At 45.3% G+C, this 25,298-nt stretch overlaps 1 protein-coding gene across 2 annotated transcripts; it reads left to right on the top strand.

Annotated features, from left to right (window-relative positions):
* The first annotated feature begins 922 nt into the window (after positions 1-922).
* LOC125742087 (SEC14-like protein 1) lies at positions 923-24,001 on the top strand. 2 transcript variants are annotated; one of them, XM_049013745.1, is made up of 16 exons: positions 923-1,251; positions 2,748-2,833; positions 12,614-12,763; positions 12,864-12,995; positions 13,623-13,751; positions 14,076-14,319; positions 14,462-14,571; positions 14,830-15,019; positions 16,512-16,600; positions 16,698-16,768; positions 18,207-18,378; positions 18,777-18,911; positions 19,029-19,163; positions 19,451-19,702; positions 19,795-19,973; positions 21,296-24,001. In XM_049013745.1, exons 2-16 carry the CDS (start codon positions 2,771-2,773, stop codon positions 21,399-21,401), a joined length of 2,157 nt encoding a protein of 718 aa, XP_048869702.1. In that variant the 5' UTR covers positions 923-1,251; positions 2,748-2,770; the 3' UTR covers positions 21,402-24,001. The 2 variants fall into 2 exon arrangements, with proteins under 2 accessions (XP_048869702.1, XP_048869703.1); XM_049013746.1 differs by having other exon boundaries at positions 924-1,012.
* Positions 24,002-25,298: the final 1,297 nt, after the last annotated feature.

Raw genomic sequence — 25,298 nt, forward strand, 5'->3', positions numbered from 1 at the left:
AGTTTGCCTCTCTGTGTGATTTAGAGGCACAAATTCACATGCATCACATAGCTTTTGCCTGTGAGAGGAAACCATCCATTTTCCAAACCGCTTTTCCTACTGGGTCGCGGGGGGTCCGGAGCCTATCCCAGAAGCAATGGGCACGAGGCAGGGAAAAACCCAGGATGGGGGGCCAGCCCATCGCAGGGCACACTCACACACCCTTCACTCACACATGCACACCTACGGGCAATTTAGCAACTCCAATTAGCCTCAGCATGTTTTTTTGGACTGTGGGGGGAAACCGGAGTACCCGGAGGAAACCCCACGACGACATGGGGAGAACATGCAAACTCCACACACATGTGACCCAGGCGGAGACTCGAACCCGGGTCCCAGAGATGTGAGGCAACAGTGCTAACCACTGCAGCACCATGCCGCCCCAAGAGGAAACCAGTGGATCCACGATCACTAAACCACAAGTAGAACTCACCACCAGAGCTGCGAGGCTCTAGTGCAGCCCATTGAGCTAGTGCACTGCTCTAAGAGTGTAATGTGAAAATAAGGATCACAATAAGCAACGTGATTTCGAATCGTATATAAACTTAATATGAAAGTATATTTAAACTTTCACATTATTCTTTTCTAAGGATAACGTCTGCACTATAACGTTATGAATAACAATCTCCTTTAATGGTAGCACAAATCAGTCTGTTATAACACTTCTAGTCTTGTTATAGGCTGTTTGTTCAAACCGTAAATCAGTGTTAGCTATATTTAATTCCTTGTTATGGTCCATGTCAGCCAAGAAGCCCACGTTATTCGTGTGTGTGCTTTATAGTGCCGTGCTTTCACGCTTGCGTGAGCGGGCCTACGCTACCAGCGTAAAGTTACGGTTTGTTTACGCGTCCGTATTTGCTGCAGCTCCGCCCTCTTTAAAAAAAAAAAACAAAAAAACGGAAACTCGCCAAACATCCGAAGCATTATGCTTCAGTGGGATGGAGGAAGGAGCTTGTTTAGTCGCCTATAGCTAGTAGGTGACCGATCTTTAAACATACTTTTTTGCTTCTAGTTTGTTATAAGTGTGATTTTAAACGGGGAGTCGTTTAACATGTCGAATTAGAGGGAGCTTTAGCTACCGGGCCCGAGCTTGTGTGTGACACCCGGCGCGCGAGCAGCATGTATCGGGGATAACAGAAGTGGACCTAGTAACTGGGGAAAAAAGGAGCTTCCGCGGCCGGAACCGGCATTAAATTAAAATTCTGTGGAGAGGTGAGTAACCCAGTCATCAGCGGTATGCTCGTCGGACCAAATCTTTCGCCAGTTTCGCCGCTATCTCCCCCGACCTACTCAGTAAATTAAAACCCCCGGCGGTCCATAGCCGGCGATCGCTAGCCGGTTAGCTAGTTAGCTGCCACTTGACTGCTAAACTGACTGGTCGGAGCGCCAGTTATTAGCAGCGACTGTGTGTTTGTGTGCAATACGTTGTCGATTTTATAGATGAACTAAACATTGTAATTGGCCAGCGATGCGGACACCGGGAGGTCTGTCAGGTGAAATGTAGTTATTTTATGTTAAGTGAAAGAATCGTACTGACCCTCGTAGTAAGTAGTCAGCCGTTAATCTTATTATCGTAATATGTACTTTAGAAATGGCCTTGTAATTAATTTCGGATATGCATTTAATTACACGAATTGGGGCTATGATTATGCCTTGGATGACAACATAAAATCTGTCTCATCAGATGTGAAATATCCAAGAATGTGACTTGTATTTTTGAGTCTGACACACGTTATACTTTTGCGGAATGACAGGATCATTCTACACTTTTGTGGAATGACATGTTTCAAAATCTTATTTGATCAGTTCACCGTATACTACACCCATATCAAAAGTGCCTTCATTTGCATTAATTTAACTGTTTTATTTACTCGCACGCTTTACCACAAATGATTTCTTTACGCATTGATGGGGAATCGTCCGTTTTGTATCTTTGATCGTTTTTGTGCAGTATGCTGAACGTAAAAACACGCGGCTCTCCCCCGTTTTCCGTATATGCTGAGATGGTTTTCAGTCTGTTTGAAGTATCGGTTTTATTTAAAAATCTCACCGAAACCAAATGTCAGAGAAGGTCTTATGACATTTATGACTTAACCGAGGTCAGGATTTCTTGTGTACCACACGCCTACAGCTCTTGTAAGGAAACCATTCGCCAATAACACATTTCCTGACATTTTTTGTTAATGAGGTCTAGTTCCACTTATAGGCTCAAGCTTGTCTAGGTATTTATGATAATAAAATGAAATGCAGTCAATTGATTTGATTAAAATTCATTTGGTGTGGGACTTTTTTGATGCAGATTATCTGGAGTATTTCACAAAGGGTTCGGTTTTGTTAGCCCCCTCTCTGTCCTTTCGTCGCATACATATCCATTAATGCGAAGGATGGGGTTGTAAACTCATGAGGTGTGGTTAGTGACCCATGGTGTAAAATGACACCCTTTGGCAGTATCTCACCGCAGACGGGCCCTGAGCTTGCCAGCTCGCAGCTAGCTGCGGTCTGTCAATCCGTATGTACCCAGCAGTGGTACGGCAGTTTGCTTCTCCTCTCACATCCCCCCATGTGGAACAGACTGTCCACTTCATCATGGCAGCATCACAGTGAATGGCAACTGGTGATCTGCTGTGAAATACTTGCACCAAAATTGATTCACAATATTTTGGATGATCTTTATACAAGTGGTAACCCAATGTGTTTTGAATTTCTAGGCACCGTCGGAAAGACTGCCACAATGGTGCAAAAGTACCAGTCTCCCGTTCGGGTTTATAAGCAACCATTTGAACTTGTGATGGCGGTGAGTATCTTGCGTTTCGCCTTGCAACTTTCTGTTTCATGTGTGAACGATTTCTCTGGTTGGTCATGACAAGCAAATGTGACATGATATAGCAGAGTCCAAAATATTATTCTTGCAAATAAATCTTTGAGATCCAAAACAGTCTCACATCCCTGTCCCAAAAATGCTGCCACCCACAGCCATATTTAATTTAGTGATTTTAATAGGCTTTTATACACATGTGAAATCACACTGCTGTATTAGGCAATTACCAGTCATCAAAGCTGGAATGGCTACATACTCTCCTCTGAGCCATCGGAATAATAATAATAATAATAATAATAATAATAAAAAAAAGGGTAATGTGAAGGGTTGTTATGTTGTTATTCGCTCATCTGGAGGCTCCATTTGTTATTTAAAATGCTTGAGCAGTTGGGTCAGGGATTTTAATAGCCATCACTCCTGGCGGTTTGCAGCCGATGTGTGGGGAAGGGTTTTTGGAGCAGAGCGTGGGGGGTATTGCAGCAGATGCTTGTCCCTCATCTCTTTTAGTGCACTGAAGAATCTGTAGCTGAGGGAGGTTGCTGCAGTTTACTGGTAGTTGCTGTGTGAAGGCTCTAAACACGAGCTCACCAAAAGCAGAAGAAACACAGCATAGCTGAAGCCATAGATAAAGATAAAGATAGTCTTTATTGTCATTGTCACTTGGACAACAAAATTGAAAATGCAATTCGACTCAATGTGAGGCATAAAAAGAGTAATAAAATATATTAAAAATATACAAATTGCACTGAATATTGCGTTGATTATACAGATTGCACTGAATATACAGACTGCACTGATGAAATTTAAAGAATTAACAGTTCTGCTTTGCATTTAAAGCCATCATTGCTTTTGGATGAAAACTGTTTTTCAGGCAATTTGTCCAAGTTTTCATGGCTCTGTATTTCTTGCCTGATGGCAAAAAAAAGCTGAAAGAGACAGGCAACGTTTGCAAATACTCACTGTGGAAGTTGATATCAAGCATCCTTTTATATAGGTTAGCTTTGCTTCTACTATGACAGTCATGTTTTCTGTCATTGATTTACCTGAGTTGCCTAGAAGCTAGCATCAGCCGTAGCATTTACTATATGTCATACCAATTAGTACAATATGATAAATATGCATGAGATATGCTTTTAGGTTGTTTTTACAAGATCTTTTGTAATCAAGTAGTTTTTTTTCCCTTTTATAGCTTTTTTTTATATGGGATTCTGTTTCAAATCTCCATTGGTGGAAGTAAACGGTGTCATTTCTGGTATCTCTGCTATGTTGATAAAAAAATCCAGTCTGACAGGTTTGAGTATTTAAGTATTTACAGAATAGCTCTTAAGACAATTTGATTGTTCTAAGTGGTTTGTTGTTGTTTTTATTGTGGTATAGGAAAAATCATTCTTCAGGTTAGATCATACACAATGTATCTGGGGGTTGTGGAGTGGCCTTTGTAGAGAGATGACAATTTGAGCAGCAAGAAACAAGTGGAAAGGAATTCTTATGAAACTTACTTCACCCTTGCTCGTGCCATGTCACTGCTGATTGTGCAAAGTAAGGTTAATGGTTTATGGAAGTTTTGTTGCATGTTGGCTGACATTCAGAAATCACAATGCAGGGTTATATCTGCATGACTGAGTTTCTCATGTGGCTCTCTGGCTTTTTTTGCATGTGTCCTGTTAATTTGTAGCTCCAACTCTTCCTATATTAACACTAGTGTCTGTGTATGTTATGATTGGTGAGATGAAAATTTCACATCTAAAGCCATTTTTGGACTAATAAATATTCTGTAGGGCTTCTTGTTAGTTTTTCACCTTGTGGAAGAAAACGGACATTTTCTTGCAAGATGCTCTGTATTCTGCCTGCCTTCTCTTTATGAAGCCTGATGAATGTCTGTAAAAGACTTTATTGTGTTACTGCTGTAAGAGAACAATAGTTTAGCTGTTATGGAAATATCGCTTCTGTTACTGCTACGAAGGCAGAATTGAAAAGTATTAAGTCAGTTGTGTGTTGGCGCAGGGAATGCATCGTGCTTGCCAGTCTCATCCCTCTTTGTTTCGCAGCTCTCCATAATTTTTAAAATGCATGCTGTGAAATGTATTTTTCCAAAGAGCAAAATCAGTGTTTAAAAATTAAGTTTTTAAAAATTTATCCTTAGCCATAAACATAAGGAAGCAATGTGTTGAGAACTGGGTGTACATATGGACTAGGTCATTAATCTAAAAATAAATGTGACCGCATCCTTTTGGAAGCCGTTTGGTGCGAAATCATGGGAAGGTGGCTTGTTAACGGCAGCAGACCTAGTCTGCATAACTATGTCTGAGAGCAAGTGACGTAAGTGTAGCAGAGGAGAGGCACAGATACTTTCAGCAAGTGCTGAAGTATGATTAGACATTGGCATGTGCAGTAAACATAGCCATCTCCCTGCAACCTAGAGACTATTTGTTATCGTGTGTGTGTGTGTGTGTGTGTGTGTGTGTGTGTGTGTGTGTGGGTGGGTGGTCCAGATATACATTGCATTGTGGGGACAAAGTGTGATTAAAAACCTGTTGTTCTGATGTGGGGACCATGTATCACATGTATATTTCCCACAAGGGAAAATTCAATTTTATAAAAAATCTGTGACTGCAGTAAAAAAAAAAAAAATCCCTAAAGTCTTGTATTTTGTTTGGTTACTTATGGTTAAGGTTAGGGCTGGATGGGGGTTCAGGTTGTCATTGTTGGGATTAAGGTTTTGCCCATAGAAATGAATGGATGGTCCCCACAATGATATGAATACCGCTGGGTGTGGCATTTTGCCTAATTTATTTTTCTTCATTTGTTTTTTTTTCCAGGATTCCAAGCTAGGCATTGGAATTATTCTAGGTTTAAGCTTGCTCCAAAGCTTCTTACTAGCTTTGAAAAGGCTGGTGGAAATATCGTATGTTTTTAGTACTGATGTTTACAAGAAACTTAAGTAGATCAGTTTTATTTAGGAACAATAGTAAATGCTGTTAGCTTTCGAAATGGACGTAAGACCTTGGATAGACCCCACTTTATATTGGTATGTTGGCAATAGTTTTTTTTATTCTTAAGGTAGAGGGAATATTTTATGCCTTAACAGAGATCAGCAGGTGTAGCACTGAACATAACAAATGATAAAATGGTCGATAGTGAGTGAAATGGTAAAATTAGTTTTATTCATCAGGGTAACTAGTAGTGTGGCTGTTAAAAGGAAGGCACTGTAGTGACTTTTAAAGAAAGTGTAGACTTAACCACAACTAGTGGAACATCATCCTATGCTGTAAATGCTATGCCCGACATTGCAGCCATTCTCATGGCTGTGTGATGTGGTCTAGCCTTGTGTATTTCTTTGGTGACTCAGACTTTTTGTGACTAATGACACTATGGGTTTGAGCAATTATGTCATACCGGGTTTGACGTTTTTCCATGGTTAGATTTTCAAGGTGGTATGAAATAGGGTAGGTTTCTGAGACAAGTTTTTACATCTGCTTTGTTTTTGCTGGTTTCAGTATATGGCAAAATCCATTGTTTTAAATATGCAGTCTGTGCTGCATCATATTGTATTATTCGGTTAAGAACTTTGCCTGGCAGTAAATTTGTTGAACGCATTAAACAATTGCAGCATTTACAGTTTCTGCATTTTCTTATTGGGTTGTACTTGTTATGTTTTTCCCCCAGAATCTCTGTATGGCATTGGGGAGGGAATATGACAATAGCTTTTACTGTAATCTGTTGCCTCTGATTCCAGATAAATTGGAATAACAGGAAATTGAACCGATAAAACTGTTGCTTTTCTAAGGCAACTTTGGTTGCAGTGCTTATTAAAGGATCCCTCAGGGGAATAGAGGTATGTGTCCCAGTCATTGTTATTTCAGGCTTCTGATTCCTGCTGCCCAAAGAGAAAGACTGAAACCAATAAACTTAGGTCAAATGAATCTACAAACAAAACATTTGCAGTAATTTTCTGAGAGACAGGACATGTATAAACATTTTTTTTTGTGGGTAAGGCTAAAAAATGACCAAACTTTCATTTTTTAAAAATTGAAATTATCTACTGTATTAAGGACGTGATGCCCTCTGTATCCAGGCCAAGGGGGGATGTTATCCACTGCATCCGCATTAGCGTGTCAGGTGTTCCGTTGCGTGTGGACAGCTCTGGCCAGAAAGGGCGTCTTTCCTGGATTAGGTATTTGCTGACTTCTTGTTGCCTCTGCGTAAAAACAAATGGATGGGGGTGGAGCTGAGTTGGAAATAAGCACCCGATTAAAATTCCTTTCCTGCTGTTGTGCAGAGGCGAATGCATCCTGCTAAACTGACTTTATGTAGAAATGAATACCAATTGTACCTGGGACTTTAGAATAGATGAATGACTGTAACTTATTTTTTACACTCTGCATGCAGCCTCTTAGAGTATTATTTGGATTCTTAGTGTTTGAGGTGAGGATTCAAACATCCTGCTTGTTTTCAGGCAGTTCTGAGATTTGTAAGATCACTACTGGCAGTGTTGCCAACATGATCTCTTGTACCGGGTAACCTCTACCTCTGAATGAAACGCATTCTGGCAAAACCTTGTGCTGTGTTGAGGGTTTTCCATGACAGGTTAATATCTTGAACCAGTGATGCATTGTGTGTGGACGGACTTATGTTTGTGTACCTCGACATGGTGGGGGTGAAATAAGCCGGGGGCAGGAGGGGGGGTGAACTTGGCAGGCAGACATTTTCAGCTGGATTACAATGGTACATAAGCTGCAGTGTCAGTAACTTGATCCTAATAAAGTAGCAGTTACCACAAAATGAAGAAGCACTTTGAGACCGATGATTTGTTTTGCAGTGAAGGCTGACACTTGCATTACCTCAAAGTTTGTATGTCAGATTTTATAAATATATGGTGATGGATTCCCTGTGTGTGTATTACATATTCTCACAAATATTTTTCTGTAGCCTAGCTACCTGTTTGCAGCGAAAGAGTTATTTATGCAACTTGCCGTTCAGTTTTCTACCGCAGTCCAGATACAAGTTTTTCAAGTGACCATGTGAGTCAGTTGCCTCTAGGGTATATTTTGTGAGTGGGTGACTGTTAGTCTAGGTTCCACAAAGACATCCCTCCTGTTAAACATATAGCTTAAAGCCTGTGCCCCTGACAAACATGCAAAAGTTGCAGTGAAATGGAAATGCCTCATTTTTGTACGGATTCTCCTGGACTCCGGTAGCGGCAAATCTTTGTCACTTCTGGCTCCCCCAGGATGTTACCAGGAACAGAGATCTACCCATTGCTGGAATTCAGATCTTTTTATCAGCATTTGTTTCAGCCATAATGATCAGTATAGTGTATAAATGTCACCTCATCATTGCCTTTCTGTCACTGAATCCCCCTAAACTGCCGCGAACCTCTGCAGCTGGCGAATGGGGACCCCACCTTCACTGTGGTGTGGAGGGTCTCAGCTTCGGTAACTAGGCTCTGAGAAACGGAGAATGCGCAACGTAGTGAGACCAGTAGCCCCTAATGGCACCGGAGAAGCTCTGTGTGTCCGCCGTGATGACGCACGCACCGCACTGCGAGAGCCGCTTCCCTCCTGTTTTCGCTTCCGCTCTCTGTTCCTGAAACTGGCACTGTGTCACTGGCTCACCACCCCCAGCTCCTGGTTACACTCGCTCATGCAGTTCAGTGCTTCTGGTTAGCCTGGGGCTGGTATCAGTCCCTTTTTAATTTCCTTATGAGCTCTAACATTCCTTAACTCTCCGATGTTGAACTGACCACTAGGCTGCATATCACCACATACGCACATTCTCAATTTCTCAATGCTGCAAGTGTTCCGCTCACCATTTAGTCATTACAGCTCTCTTGATTGAAACCTTTCTTTCTATGCATAAAGCCAGTGCTTGTTCTTTCTCTGTTGTGGTCTGTCATTTTTCTGCAGTGGCTACAAGATCTGACTGGTTAGGGGGCCACTGTTTTGAAGCAGATGGCACACATTTTGTCCTCTGCTGTGCTGTACAGTTGTGCAGCCTGTTCTTTGAATCATTTTGCTGAACTGTGTTCAGGAAGTACAGTGTGAAACTAGCGTTGAGCTGTGTGTTCGGAGAGGGTGCACTGAATCATGTTTTCCTAGCGACTGCTGAGCCAATCTGTGCTAAAGCCCCTGAAAGTGCACCGCAGAGAAACCAAATGCCCATCTTGTCTTGTCAGGTTTCTCATTGCTAAGCCCTTTATTTGTAGCTCTTCCCTGTTTTGTACATTTTATGCTTGAATACCTTCCTAGGTATTACCATCATTTGTGCAGGCGAATTATGTAAACAGGAAGGTGGCAGTGGTCCTGCACTGCGCATGAGTCCCTCATTGATGGGGTTTTGCTGCTTTACGTTTTAATGCACCAATAATGACTTATTGATCACTTGTCAATATGTCCTGTGAGAAGAAGCAGGGTGAGTAGGATGGCCATGTAAATGTAGCCACATGACAGCACTGCGGTCTCAACCACCTGCAAAGTATAGCAGCTCATAGTCCCGGTGGGCAGACCCAGAGCTTTCAACAGTTAAGTAGCATGTTGAGCATGACTCATGAATGTGTTTCAGGGCTGTGCAGCATGTGTTTAACTAATGGGAGAGTGCATGAGAGCCTGCTAAGTGTAATGTCAGGGGTAGCTCAGTTTGAAATGGTCATTTAAAGCCAGCAAAACCACATGCTGCTTATTTCATTCAGTTTTTTTAAGTGTCTTTGAAAGACCTTGTGGGTGGGTTTCTTGTGCAGTTTGACGAGTTAAACCTCTTTTGTTCATAAGTGCTTTATGTAGAACCAGAAAATACCCTGCACGCAGTTTATTTTGCTGACTGTTGTTTTGATTGTTGGGCATTTTTATGGTATTTGGTGGCAGTTGACACATACACCATGATACACTATTAAGATCTGGTGGCTGCTACAGAAGCGCTGTTCTTGTGGGTTTGGGAACAGATTTTCATAAGCAGCTGTTGACCTTCCACCGGCCCTGCAGGCATCTCACGTGACACACCGATATGGCAGGTGGGTGGCTCTGTAGGGAGATCTGTCCTCTTGTTCGGTGCATGCTCCAGAATTTGGTTATGGTGCTCTCCACACTGTATTTGGACTTGATTGGAATTTTGCTAATGCTAAGTATGGCAGCAGTGCCCTGCTGGTTCCATTGCTGCTATTTTTTTGTCCCATGCACAACTGTAAGCACACGTTGCTAAGCCTAATAGTTATGTTTAATGTGTGAAAAGGTTACAGAACGTAAAATGGTTAATTCAGACTGCATGTTGGGCATGAGTCACGTGGCCATGATTATATCTGTCTCACCATGCAGAAAGTAAGATATGTGGAAATAGATTGCTGCGGAGTGAGAGGCTCATGACCCTGATGCAAGACACTGTTTGGTCGGTTACTCCCAGTTACAGCCTCGGTCACTCAGTACTCCTGACTTCACTATCTGTGTCATTGTCTAGTGCCATCAACATTGTGGCCATGTTACCAAGAAAAGACCATGTTAATGTCATTGTACTGTTACGAAGTATATGTTCTTGATTCGTCATATTTACTGTGAACTACATCAGGTGCAGCTGGGTTTGGGAATGTAGCCATGGGTGTGAGTTCCGCTGTGTCAGTGGAGAGCATTGTTGCCTCTCCCTGTGGCTTTATCTTATATGGGTTTCCCCCTGTTGTTTCCCGCTGTGTCTCTCTTGTAATACAGTGAAGGTGTTTGGTTGTCCTCATGGTATCTGTTTCCTTATGTCGTAAACCGAGAGCACTACAGTCTTGACAGCATTTCCGTTTGCTAAGGCCCTTGAGACTGGAGGGCATCCAGGGGCACTTGCCCACTATCAAATATCTAGTACTTTCTGGTAATGTTTGTCTTCCTGTTGACAACATATAAGGAAAGGGAGGGTTTTAAATGTGAATATCCTGGACCTACCAGCCAGCTGAGCTGGTAAAGTCGGTCATCTTAGCTGTCTTGTGACCTGAAACGCCCTTTTCAAACCCTACATTGTCCTCAGCTAGTGGAAGTGTGCCACTCAACTGCCCTAAAGCTGTTTTTGGAGTGGGTTGCCGATCTTCATATGAACATCACCCATACTTGTATTATTTCAAAGGTGTGCATAGACTAGGCAGTTTTGATCTTGGTTTATCTGCAACCATGTTTGTTTATTTACTTATCACTTGTCTCTGCTTGTGCGATGTACTATAGGTGAGTGATTTTTCAGCCTTTCTTAGACCAGGGACCCCCAGTTAAAAACAGACCTCAGTTAGGGAACTCCTACAAATAACAACACATTGTCATATAGCCGACAACTAAACACTAGGAGGGTGCATGTGATATTTCTTCAAGAGGGGGTGGGGGGTGTTTCGACATATCATCAAATTATGAGACATAATATCTGCCAAGTCCTTACAGCTGCTTTGCAGACCCCAGGTTGGAAAATCCCTGTTCAAGCTCCTTAGTAATATGAAGAGAATCTCTTTCATTTGCTTCCCCCCTCTCCTTTATATGCCTGTCTTTAAAGATGAATCCTCTGTCTCTGCGCCCTTCATTCTGGCCTTTAACGAAGTCCCTCCCTCGTGCACCCATTGTTTATTTCCCACAAACAAGCTTACATTCACAGTCAGAAGGATGTTTGTGCTGACTGGAGCCGCAGTTGAAGTCTGGCACCGGAACACCATGCTCAGCCCTTGCCCCCAGCCAGTTGAATTGCTGCATTAGACCATCGGGGGCCTCACTGTGTTTTCAGTCTGAGGGAGTGGCCTGGTGCAGCATTTTGCCCCTCCTCCTCTCGACATGCTGCTTCTGGGTCAGAGCGCGACACCGAACCCCGTTATTGGTGAAGCTCCACTATCCTTATCCTCCTCCTTTCTCCATCTCACACCTAAGACCCTGCTCAGGTCGCACACCCTTCCTAACCGCGACCTTGCGCTGTTTGTTTCTTGGTGGTCTGTGGAGTACCATGGGCTTTAATAGGCAACACGGATCTGTGTCCTCTGCTGCTGATGGATTAATGTGTCAGAAAGTGTAATTCCCTTGAATTCTGTGGGTCCAGAAAAAAAAAATTCTCCTGGCAAAAATGCATTTAAGATCCCTTGGGTTTCTTTTCTCAGCTGCAGAACAGGTGAGAACCCACTGCTGTGCTCGTGGCAGACAATGTGGTGTGACCCATTTGCACTAAAGCGTTAGGTGGACACCCAGGCAGAGAGTGATCTCTCAGTTTGTCACTCCCTGTCTGACTCCTTCTTCATGCCAGTTGTATAACTGTCTACACACCACATACTCCCAAAAGGAAGTCGCTTATATGTTAGTATTCTTTTCTCTTTTTTTCCCTCTTTGATGCAGTCATTTAGTATTTGAAGGGCAATACAGTGGCTCAGTGGTTTGTACTATATCTGTAGACCTATACATTTTATGGTTTCGACTGTGTTTAAGGTTTTGCAGTCAATATGCCTACAGTTAGATGAATTGTCTCTAAAATTGCCCGTAGCGTGTGTGTGCATTGTGCAGTGTAATTGACTGGCACTGACTCAAGTGTTCATGTCTCACCCTGTGCTTTGTGGAATAGGCTGCCTGCTCTCTTGCCATGATCCTGTCCTGGATAATCAGTTATGAAAGATGGAATGATGTGAGCTTTAGCACTGGGCCTGTGACTGCATGTGTGTGCTGTATTCAGGAGCAGTGTACACAGCTGTTGCCCTATTTAGCTGTCAAACCCATTTCAGTCCTCCTCCTCCTCCTCCAGCCGTACTGACGAGTTCCTCACCATGTCCTCTAGGCCTATGAGCGCCGATTTCCCACCTGTCCACTCATCCCCATGTTCGTGGGCAGTGATGTTATCAGCGAGCACAAGAGCGAGGACAGCGCCACTCACAACATCGAGCGCCGCTGCAAGCTGGATGTGGACGCCCCCCGGCTGCTGAAGAGGGTACTACATGGGACACTCACTGGGCATGACCTGCTTTCTAGATCACGTCGCACAATTCCCTGCTGTCCATCTGCTGATGCTGTTCCCCCTTGTCCTACAGATCGCCGGGGTGGATTACGTCTACTTCATTCAGAGGAATTCCTTAAACCGCCGAGAGAGGACGCTGCACATTGAGTCGCACAATGAGACCTTCTCCAATCGGGTCGTCATCCACGAGCTCTGCTGCTACTCGGTGAGGGGAGGGGAAGGGATGCAGGCACGCAATGGCCGGGTGTGCGCCCAGCTCGCCCCTCTCTCTTCCAGCAGTCGAGGGTTGAGCAGCTGGCTTAAGATGCAAATGGTGGTTTTTAAACCACGTACTACAGCTTTGTGTCAATAATTAAAGCCAGTTGCTCGCGTGCTGCATTCCTGCACCATGGAATCACTCTGGCCCAGGCCCAGTTTCTGCAAAGCCTTTCCTTCAGTCAGAAACTCCTGGGTTGTCCCGTGGAGCAGGGTGAATCCAGGCCAGTAATTGGTTGTTTGGGGATTTTAAAGCATTACTCTCATCCTTTTCGGGTCAGATCTGTAGCACTGCATTTAAATGGATCCGCCTGAGATCATGCACAACTCGATTGATATATATTACCTTCATTTGAGTAATCAGCCCACTGTAAGGGAAAGAAAGTGGTTTTGCCATAGATTGAAATGGTTGCTGCCATGCACTGAAGCTCTAGATATTCAGCATCATAGAACAAGCAAATTAAGGGTTGGCAGCAGCACACATGCAAACCATGTTATTTCGCTAGAAGCTGGCTCACTTTTCACGTAGACAGCCTGGGGCACTTCAGTCATGCAGGTGTCTCTGCTGCGTCCTCAGGTTCACCCAGAGAATGAGGAGTGGACGTGTTTTGAGCAGTCTGCCAGCCTGGACATCAAGTCCTTCTTTGGGTTCGAGAGCACTGTGGAGAAAATCGCGATGAAGCAGTATGCCAGCAGCATCAATAAGGTGAGGGGGCGTGCTACAGCCCCTCTGTTCAGCGAGCATGCCCCGCCCGCATGACACTGGACCCGTCACTATAAGCACTATAACCTCATCTCTCTGTTCCCCGGGGGAGGGTCTTTTGTGTGTGGAGGAACGCGGAGGAACACAGTCACGCTACAGAATCACGAGGCCGCCTGTTTGCGGAGCCCTCTCCGTTCTCGGCATGCCGTGGCTTGTACCTGTTCTGCTAGGGCGGTGCCAGTAGGCAGAGTAAACACATCACAGGGAAGCAAAGGCCCCCAGAACATTCCATCTCTCCTTCACTAAATTAATGTTTTTCCCTTCCAGGGAAAAGAGATCATTGAGTTCTACATGAAGCAACTGGAGGAAGAGGGAGTGACCCACATTCCACGCTGGGCCCCCGCCCCCGCCTTCCCAGTGGCCTCCAGCACTCCAGCCCGCCTCGAGCTGCCGGTCACGCCATCCATTGCCATCCCGGTCTCCAGCACTAGGGACGCTAACCCCAGCGGCGAGGGCACTGGTAGCAGCCCACCAGGCAGCCCTGCCGAGCCCCCGGCCGGGACCCCCGAAGGTGAGTGGACGGTTCTTGCAGCAGGACCACGTTAGGAAGCTCGACTTTCCGTTGAGGATGGGGGAGTCCCAGAATTACACTTCTGCCCCTAGAGTTGTGCAGTTCACCCACATGTAGGGTTTCGTGCTGTGGGCATTTTCAGATAAGCTGGATGCCGACTACATCAAGCGCTACCTGGGAGACCTGACACCCCTGCAGGAGAGCTGCCTGATTCGCCTCCGCCAGTGGCTGCAGGAGACCCACAAGGGCAAGGTGAGCGGGGCACACACACCCACCCGACCCTCCCCTCTCCTCTACAGGAAATCCCTGTAGACTCTCAGGAACACGGTAACCTTGTCCCAACAGAACATGAAACCTGATAAGGTTCCTGGCACCTTTTGTTTGTTCTCAAAATACTTTTGTCTTGTAGGAGGAAAACAAAGGGGGCTCCCCCCCCTCATCAGGCTTTTTTGTGTGGTCTCAGCTCCCTGCAACAAACTTCCCCAGCTCATGGGCCGGTTCTGTCCGCAGATTCCCAAGGACCAGCACATCCTGCGCTTCCTGCGGGCCCGCGACTTCAACATGGACAAAGCCCGCGAGATCCTGTGTCAGTCCCTCACCTGGAGGAAGCTGCACCAGGTGGACTACCTGCTAGAGACATGGAACTCCCCGCAGGTGCTGCAGGACCACTACACTGGCGGCTGGCACCACCACGACAAGGGTACGATTGGGGCTTTGTGTGTGAGCAGTGGCCTGCGTCTGTGGCCTGCTGTCAGGGAAGTCATTCTGCGTTCCAATTGAGCTCGGAAGTCAGAATTTCTGAGTTACTTGTTGGAAATTTCAAATGGAATGTTCCCTGAAATCAGGCTTACGACTTGGAAAGTAAGAGGAACCTCTACGATTCTAACCTCAGAGTTCAAGATGTCTGCACTCACTAGTGCAAGAAAAACTGTAGTTATGTACTGTTTTATTTGTGGCTCATTAAATTGGTCATACACAGTACTGTCCAGTCCCTGCCTGTGGATATGTTGCTACAGTATTTGTATGCGCACAATACCGTGAGGTGCGTTATCTCCTGGTGTTCCTACCAATGAACCTGGCTAGAATAGATAAACCACTTCCCAACTTGCTGTGCTCTGGTGCAACGTCATTTCTAGCTCTGAACTCCGAGGTAAATGGAATGCAGCATTAAGCTTGGTGTAATGCATCTTATCCTTCCAGGCCTTCCTGCTTTGTTATTGCACGTTCAAACCAGCGTCACTAGTGCCGGGCTGGACCTTCATCCTGCTCACAGCTGCACTGGGAGCCCAGCGCTGTGTGTTCCCCTTTGTGGTGGATATTTGGGGGTGTGTTCTCTTCTGGCACCTGCATGAAGGGCCTCGAGATTAGAGAGAGCAACCTCCCTTGTCGGCGCTCTGTTCTTTCAGCGCCTTACATGGCCTTTCATGATCACAGGGCCGCTCTTCTCGGGCAGATGGCGTGTCATGTGATCTCTGGCGACACACCAGCGATCCAATGGCATCCTGGGGAGAGCAGTTTACAGCCTGTGCTCCGCGCTTTCACACTATCTGTTACCTTCACCCACTTCTATGAATAGAGCCGATATACATTCTAAGCATTGCCATGCATTAAGGTTAAGGTATGTGGTGCTTGTTTAGCCCTGTGTGAAATTAGCTTTTTGATAAAGCTGTGTGGTCAGAGTTTGACGGCTTTCTGTCAGACCTGTCGTTTGCCTGTGGACGCAGTGAGCAGAATGACCCAGCAACGTGCCCCCCCCCTCCCCAGTCCACATCTCCTGTTCCTGCAGCTGCTAGTGTCTTTCTATGGGCAGGTAGTCTAAGCATGGTGAGCAGAGCTGCAGCCTGTTGCTGGGTAGCTGTAGCCTCTACACACGGTCACATCCTCCTGGTATTTCCTGGGTCTCTTACCATGGCGTTTTGTTTTTGATACTTGCCGTGCTTCACATCCTCTGATGTATTATAAGCGTCATTACCCTGTAAGTCTCTAAGTAAGATTAACCTCTTGATATTATATTAAAGTTAAACATTCTGTCCAGCACGTCCCCTTGCCTTGTGCCCTATGCTGCCTACGATAGGCTCTAGGCCCCCTTGTGATGCTGTACTGGATTAGTGATTGGAAGATGGATTGATGGATGTTGACATGGGCTTGCTAGACGCAGAGATCATGTTTTCACAGCACGTGTTTTTCCGCAGATGGCCGTCCCTTGTATATCCTTCGCCTCGGTCAGATGGACACGAAGGGCTTGGTGCGTGCCCTTGGGGAGGAGTCTCTTCTGAGACACGTAAGTGCCAAGCAGCCCTCGGCCTTCGTGTCACGTGACCTGCCGCAGATTGGCCCATTAGCCTTTAACCCCATGTGTAACTCTGGTCTCTCGCTAGGTGCTTTCCATCAACGAGGAGGGCCTGAGACGCTGCGAGGAGAACACCAAGGTCTTCGGCCGGCCAATAAGGTGAGGCTGCCTTCTGCGCGTCCTCATCCGCCAATGCGCCACACTCCATCCGTAAAAGGAGCATCAAACCAGTCTGCCCGCTTGTCTTATCAGTTCTCGTGGCCTCGTTTCCGCTGAGCCGCACGTCGTCACAGTCTGTACCGAGAAGCCACTATCTGTGGCGGGGCGTTTATCACCCTGCAGCTTGCAGCTAGTTTCGGGGGGGGAGGGGGGGCAGGGGGGGCTGCAGTAGAGACGTGTTGAGAGGCTATCTGCATTGTGGAGGACGAAGGTGGCTGGGGGTGGGCTTTTTTTTCTTTTCTTTTCTTGGCTGGCTGGGCCTGTGCGCCTGCCTGAAAGTTCTGTGTAAAGCAGTGCACTTGAGCTGAATGGTACTGGAAGAAATTCACATTGAAATATTACAAATTTCTGCATTAATTTAAAGCATTATTTACAATATTTACAATATTTAAGTGCACCTTCATAATGCGTTCATAATGCATTCATAGCACATTCATAAGCAGCATGCAAGTACACCATAACATCCTAACATCCCTTAACAGCTTTACATTACATTAATAACAAACATTACATGATTATACAATTATATTGTTTGTTATTGTATAATGTTTATTAATGTATATTACAGCTGTTAAGGGATGTTGGGATGTTAAGGTGTACTTGCATGATGTTTATGAATGTTTTATGAATACTTAATACATTTTGAAGGTGTACTAAACCTTTTATGAATGCAATGTAAAAGCATTATGAAGGTGTACTTAAGTATTGCAATATTTGGTAACATTTACATTATCTCTTTATAAAAGAGTTGAAAATTTACCTAGAAGTAAAATGTAGCCAAATAGAACTTTATCTATTTTATCTCAGTTGGTGGTGTTGCCAGTAGTTGTGGCAGCAGAGCCAAAGCAGTGCCAGCAAATCACTCAATATTGCGCAATATCATCTCTATGGAATTCAGAATGTTTCCGTAGAGGACATCGAATGTTTTTCCGTGACCAGTTTTCCATCACTCTTGCCTTGCTCTCTGAAGAGGAGGTGGGTCCAAGCAACTAGAGGAGGCGGGACCAACCAATCACATGTCTTGGTCCTATCTCTAGTTGCTTGGACTTACCACCTGTACAATCTGCTTGGTTCATTCTCTGAACCAATCATTTTTCGTTCTGCCCTCAGGCCATTTTTGTGCAAGTAAAACTCCCAAGAGCTTCTGCCCTCCTCATTGTGTTAAATTGCTCATAATCCCACCACACTGTCTGAGTCCAACAGTAAGGATAAGAATGATGCTAAGTTTTGTTTCTTATGACAGAGTAAAAATGTTTCAGCAAAACTTTTTGATGGTTTCAACCCAGCTGACTATCATGATTCTTCGATGTGACAGGGTTACTGTCCATGTCACATATAGAGGTCACTCTAGCATGTTACCCCTTTACTTCTCCCACAGTTGCTGGACATGTCTGGTGGATCTCGAGGGCCTGAATATGAGGCATCTGTGGCGACCGGGCGTCAAGGCCCTGCTGCGCATCATCGAGGTGGTGGAGGCCAACTACCCTGAGACGCTGGGCCGCTTGCTCATCCTGAGGGCGCCACGCGTCTTCCCCGTACTCTGGACCCTGGTGAGGCCCAAGTCCCTGCAGCAGCAGCAACGTGGCCATGGAGCACGTCGCTCCTGTCACAGATCCAGTGCTTCAAAATTAATCGCCTGGCTTCGTGGATGTGCCGGTTTCCGGAGGGACCGGTTTATCCTGCATTAATATATGTTTTTGTTACGTTAAATATTTCCAAGCCATAGGGAACATTATGTTCCCCTCCCTTTCTCCCTCCCCCACTCCGCTCAGCTGAGCCAGTTTAAATTGTTCTTGTGTTCACACCTCAGTGTGGTTAAGTTACCAAGCCCACTGAACTGCGTGAGAATTTAGAAGAAAATAAATGTGTGTAATTCAGTCATCGTCGGATGCATGACTGCAGCACGGCCGAGCCCCTCCTGCCTTATGAACCTTAATTTTTCTTGCAGGTCAGCCCCTTTATTGACGAGAACACTAGAAAGAAATTCCTCATCTACGCCGGCAATGATTACCAAGGGCCAGGAGGCCTTGTAGACTACATAGACAAGGAGGTGATCCCAGACTTTCTGGGAGGAGAGTGCATGGTGAGTGTAGGCTCGTGGTCAGGTGGAGGTGGAGATGTGGCGTATTTGGTTGCCATGCTGGGGCTTTCAAAGCGAATGATTTAATGAGCCTTACGGTTCACCTCCCCCCCTTTTCAGTGCGAGATCCCAGAGGGTGGCCTCGTCCCCAAGTCCATGTACAGGACAGCAGAGGAACTGGAGAATGATGACATCCGCCTGTGGACGGAGACCATCTACCAAAGCGCCAGTGTCTTCAAGGGGTCCCCACATGAGGTAATCCTGTAGCCATTCGCTGGGTGCTGGCTTTGCTATTAACTCGGCTCTGCGACACTTTCTGTAGAATGATGCAGTTTGGTGCTTCTGGTGTCTTGTTTTGTGGAATACTGCCACCCAGTGGCCATGTTTTGTATTGTTTTTACTGGTATGTTTTTCTGGGGCAAAGTAGTTTATGTAAAATGGGGTCCTCCTCTGTTGATGTATATCGTCTTAATCAGGTGGAAGTTTGCTAGTAAGACAGAAGCATTAATAAAAAGGGATCTGCTGTTTTATCGTCCAATCAGCTACTGATCGAGATCATCGACGCAGCCTCTGTCATCACATGGGACTTTGATGTCTGCAAAGGCGATGTGGTCTTCAACATCTTCCACTCCAAGAGGGCCCCACAGCCCCCTAAGAAGGACACCCTCGGCACCCATGGTATCACGTCCCCAGGGGGCAATAATGTTCAGCTCATCGACAAGTCATGGACCCTGGGACAGGACTACAGCATGGTAGAGTCACCACTCACCTGCAAGGAGGGCGAGAGCGTGCAGGTGAGACAAGGGCCATGCCCACCAGCCTCAGCCTGTCAGTGTGTGCTCTTCGCTTCTGTCCTCACCTCCTGGCCTGTCCGTGCTCCTTCCAGGGCTCCCACATCACGCGCTGGCCGGGCTTCTACATCCTGCAGTGGAAGTTTCACAGTATGCCGGCCTGCTCGGCCACCAACCTGCCGCGAGTGGACGACGTGCTGGCCACCCTGCAGGTCTCCAGCCACAAGTGCAAGGTCATGTACTACACGGAGGTGCTGGGCTCCGAGGACTTCAGGTCAGCCGCCCGTCTGCTCTGCCTGCCTGTCTGCACAGGCGAGGTCCTGCCCTCTGTCCTATCTGATTGAATTACACCAAGTCAATATTATAAGTAATCTAGTGTGTAATATATAGCATAAAAACTAGGCTCTCTTTAGTTTATTTCTGCCCTCGTGTTTTATAGCGTTACTTGGTCTTATGAGATACAGAAGGGATGTTTGCTGTAATCTTATCTGAAACCTGGAGCATGGCTCCAAGGTTATAGCACATCAGCTCATTAACAGTTCAGTTACCAGCAAAGACCCACATCGTCGTGCCTCTGTGTCGTGTGAAGTATGGCCGCCTGCCTGTGGAAGCACTCTTACCCATTATGTCCTTTTTGTTTCTCCCTGGTAAAGAAATGCTTGCTGCGATGTGCAGAGTTTGTAAGTGTATTTGCATCCCTAGCTAGCCTGATTTCCCTGAAGCAGTCATCCGAGGGGCTGCTCTGTGGCGTCTGGGCTTGAATCTGGGTCCCCGGCCACCTTCCTGTTTGTTTATTTATTTTTGCCTGTGTTTTCGCTTCCTGTATCGGCTTGTGTGATCTATTTCACTACATCTCCACACTTGCTGCTAGAGCTTGGCCTTGCATCACTTACTTAGCTGCTTGGCTTATTTCTTTATTAGCTGTAGCTGCAGATCATGCCTCCGGTAAGGACCTCGCTCACACGCTGTGTGGCCCCGGTGTAGGTGCCCGTGCACGGCCTCGGCTGGGGAGGGGTTCCTGCGGTGTGTTGAAGGTCGCGTTGCGGTGTGCTGGCTTCTCCCTTGCCCCTCCCTCCATTCCTCCGTTCTTCTCTGAAGGAGTGCTGATCTGAACGAACCCTGTCTCTCCCTGTCAGTCTACGTCTGTCTCGGTCAGTGCTGGGAGCTGAAACAGAAGGTCGATGGGGCAGCTACTCGCCGGGAAGCGGCGCATTAATAGTTTGTCCCGCTGGCCTTGGGGGCGTGGCCACAGCAGAATCAGTGCTGTTGTGCTTGTGCCTGAGATGAGCACCCAACAGTGCTTTAGGTTTATTTATAAAGGCAGCCATTGGCAGCCAGCCGCCCTCAAACTACGCCCCGCCTCCAAAATGGCATCCTGCGAACTCGCTTGACTCGCGCATGACTGACATCGGCTTGTGTCCCATGACAGTAACGAGAAGAGCGAGCATGGGGTACGCGCTTAATTTTTAACTCTGGCCTGCTTCTTCATCTGACCTCTCCTTACCTTTGTTTCTTTCCTCTCCACCGAGCTGAGGTGCATCCAGGGGCTGCTCCTGATTTTTCTTTTGTGTTTTTTTTTCTCCCCCCTTCTCCCAGGGGCTCGATGACTAGCCTGGAATCCAGTCACAGCGGTTTCTCCCAGCTCAGTGCTGCCACCACTGCATCCAGCCAGTCGCAGTCCAGCTCCATGATCTCGAGGTAGTGGCACAGACGAGCCGGGACCCGGGGGCCAGGGGCTGGGGGAGGCTCCTGGATCAGACACCGGAAGCCCCGCATGTCACCCCCTGCTCCGCATGGCTGATCCACCTAACTCTGTCCAGCCAAAGCATGCTCGCACAACCGAGAAGTCATACACCCTTGAGGCAAAAAAAGACTCATTTATGATACAAAGGGCTCCATTTTGCAATAGGTGATTTGTTTTCCCAGCAGCCAGTTGGGGAGCAGGTCTGCACATCAGTTGTATGCTCAAGATTGTGAGTTTAACTGGGCATTCGTCCTGTTGGACCGTGCAGTGTCACATCTCTGGAGAGCTGGACGAGGAAGATGGACATGTGCTCAGCCAGATCACAGAGCTCTGTGTGCGCACACACACACACACACACACACACACACATACGCACGCACACACATACGCACGCACACACACACACACACACATATATACACATATACGTACATAAACACACTCACACTTGAATTAACCTCCCAGCAAAGCTGTAGATCGTCATTTCTTTTCATGGATGAAGGTCGAATTCAGTGTATGTGACGGTTGTCTTCCACAAGCAATATTGACAGTAGCGTGTGAGGTTGGTATTAATCTTGACATCATGTCCTCTGAGGTGTTTTCTGCCTGCTGGTAACAACACGCAAGAGTTGCTGTGTAGGCATGAGCAAACTGTGGGCTGGCTTTGATTAGGTAGCAGTCAGAAGCATTATGTGGAGAAGCAGTGATTACATGCTGCTAGTGTTTGTGTCTCTGCCCGGACGTGAGGTGGAAGGGTTTAGTTTGGAAATTCTGCAGTCTTTTTGAGTGGCCTTCGAATTCGTCCTCGTCTGATCAAAGCCAGCCTGATGTACTGGGATGATCACTGAAATAATAGGTCAGAAATCATTTTCATATATTTGTGAGGAGTGATGTGGTCCGACTCGTTTAATCCTGCAGTCACTACAATGTTAGAAGTAGTGATGAATAACTGGTATTTATGGTGGGTTTACATTTCCTGATTTAGGTGGTGCTGTGAGGCAGTACTGTCCTCTGGTTTTGGTGGAATATAGGGAACAGCGCATTGATAGTGTGGTAGCCCTTAGTGACCTTTTGGTGCTGACAGGAAAGAAGTACTTTTTTTTTTTTTATAATCAGCATAAAATGTTGGAATATATTTGGTTACTGGAAATTTGTGTGCAATTTTGTATATGGATTGAGGTGGACAAGTAACCGTGAACTGTTTGAATATTTTCTCAGAGATGTGTCCCAGGTGAGGGATCTGTTGAGCTGCTGCAGCTGATTCATAACGATTGTGTCACGTGTTTTTTTTTTTTTCCGGTTGAGCTCCTAGGATTAGCAGCATGCAACACTCCCATCGCACAGAGACAAAAAGGAGACTGAGGGGAACGGTTGACATTGCAAATGTATTTTCCTTTGTGTTTAACAAACGGTTCTTGACACACCTAAACACTTGTGCACACATGCACATGCGTACAGCCACTGTGCATTTCAGGAAAAGGTCAGTCCAGTTTCACGTACCTCCAGTGCAAACTACTATTGGAATGTTCAGTCTACACCTTTCAAAGGACAAAATATCAGCAGTGCTCAAGAACTGTGTTTTAAATGGATGATAACTGCGTTCTGCGTGATGTCATTCAGCGTTCTAACAGCCATCGGTGGTGGGGAAACTAGTGCTCTTCCCCTGGTCTTATTGGCAGATACAAGATGGAACAGCAGCCAGCCAAACGGGCCTGGTTAAAACATCACCTTCAGCCATTCAAAACCAATGTGCATGTGTAACTCAGTGGACTTACCTCCCTTTGGAGTTTGCCAGACTGGCAAAAGCCAGAAGATGTTTTTTTTATGGTTTTGTGAGATGTTTTTTTAAACAGTGATTGACTATGAAATTGTATGTATAAATCACTGCAATAAGTGGTATGTGGCCAAAACTAAGTTTGGAAAGATGCAAAAGATCTGCAGTGGTTTTTATGGCAGAAGCTGTCATTTTCTGAGCAGATGCACCAGGGGTGATAAAGATCATTCTCCTATGTTTCTTTTGAAGAGTCTCTCTCCATACAGCCCATTTTTGACCCATTTGGGCAATTTCATGATCATACCATGAAATCATTTTCGGGCTGTGAAAGCACATGGTGTGTACTGAGTTGTGGCTACCCCCCCTCCCCTTTATTTTAAAGATGTTGGAGAATGACTCATCCCACCCCTTTGCATCCCATCAACACAGCATCTCTACTTTGTGAAGCATTTTGTAATTTTTCGTGTAAAACACGTGTATGTCAATTTCTTAAGTACACCAAATGTTAAGTGAGCCAATCTGTGCCAATGGCAGGGAACTGGATAATGAATCTACTGGTCTGATCTAATATTTGTATTGACATTTATGCCAATGTACTTGTCTCACTTAAAGATTAGGGCTATTATGTCTGTTCTGTCCTCTTGTAATATCTTTTCATCTCGTCTTCAGTTTACACTCATCTGGGCTTTGTTGATATTGCATATCTTTCAGATTTTTTTGTGTAAAGTTTGAATTAATATAAAGATTATTTTTTTTCCAAAATATTAAACTTATTCTGAATAAACGGTTTGTTTTTTATTGGTTAATCAATTACAGTTAAGCCTTTCAAAGTTATTTCTATAAAAAGTTCGTCCCAGTTTGATGCACCAGGTGGTGATATTTGGCAGGTAAACGTGCATAATTCTGCTCTAAATCCCATCCATCCATATAGTAAAGAACAACTAGTGAAACCAATAAATACTTGTACCATTAACCACGTCGTGCCCCCACCACCCCTGTAATAGTAAAGGGGCGGATCCTTTGTCCTTGCCTTAGGTCCTCCATCTATTTTCAAGTCTTAGTTAACTAAGACCACAAAGATTTTAACATATATTAATTCTGTCAAAATAACCCATTTACACCATATATCTACCTTAGTACTATTGTAAATAGTAGTAGTAAATAATTCTAATAAAGTTGAAGTGTTATGTTAAGCACTGTTTAATAACCAAGTAATTTTATAATGTATAATTTACTTAAACTATCAATAGAATATTAAAATGGCATTAAATCACAAAGCAAGGAATTTTCATGACATGGACAGAACAGGTTTAACACACACAAACTTAAATACACAAATATTAAATCCAGCTCAGTCACAATTACCTACCATAAATCAGGAATTATTATGCTCCAAAACACCCTTTCCACACTACCATGAATATCACCAGTAACTCTTTTTAGAACCAATTGTGGGTCCCCACCTAACAACACGCTTTCCGAGATATCTTAAATCATTCAGTTTTCCTATTCAATATATCTGTGCAGGCTGAACTGTCGCTTGTGAGCAAACGGCGGCAGGACTGCTGCCTACAGAAGAGGGGAGCACCTGTTAGCCTCAGTGTTAGCTGTTTCACTGACGATTTGTGATAATCCTGGAGGATTCTACACAAGCAAACAAACAAAAAGGTTATATTATTACAAAGGTCAGTCACAGAACTCTATCTGCTAAATGAATCTAGTGATCGATTTGAGAAAAAACAGGAAAGAATCAAAATCATTGCATTTGCAAGTACGTTGAATGAAAGTGCAAACTAAATATAAGCGCAATCATCGTGTGACGTGTGTAATGCGCAGTCCAGGGGAAAAGCGTGAGCAGCTGCAAGTTACTGGTGGCTGCTGAGAGGGGTTCCCAGAGCGGGAAAAACTATGTACAAATGTACAATTTTGTCTATTAATATGTATACTTTATCATTAAGTACAATGTTATACAGTATATGGACAAAAGTATTGGGACACCTGACCATTACACCTACAAAAAACTTTTATCCATAGGTATCAATATTAAGTTGGTCCCCCCCTTTGCAGCTATAACAGCTGCC

This window comes from Brienomyrus brachyistius, chromosome 5, assembly GCF_023856365.1.
Source record: "Brienomyrus brachyistius isolate T26 chromosome 5, BBRACH_0.4, whole genome shotgun sequence".
Taxonomy (NCBI): Eukaryota; Metazoa; Chordata; class Actinopteri; order Osteoglossiformes; family Mormyridae; genus Brienomyrus; species Brienomyrus brachyistius.

Excerpts from the sequence above, each read along its gene's own strand:
- LOC125742087 (XM_049013745.1), top strand. The coding sequence starts at position 2,771 with ATGGTGCAAAAGTACCAGTCTCCCGTTCGGGTTTATAAGCAACCATTT. Across the intron at positions 16,769-18,206 it reads GTCTTCGGCCGGCCAATAAG|TTGCTGGACATGTCTGGTGG; the intron begins GTGAGGCTGCCT and ends CTTCTCCCACAG. Across the intron at positions 19,974-21,295 it reads CTGGGCTCCGAGGACTTCAG|GGGCTCGATGACTAGCCTGG; the intron begins GTCAGCCGCCCG and ends CCCTTCTCCCAG.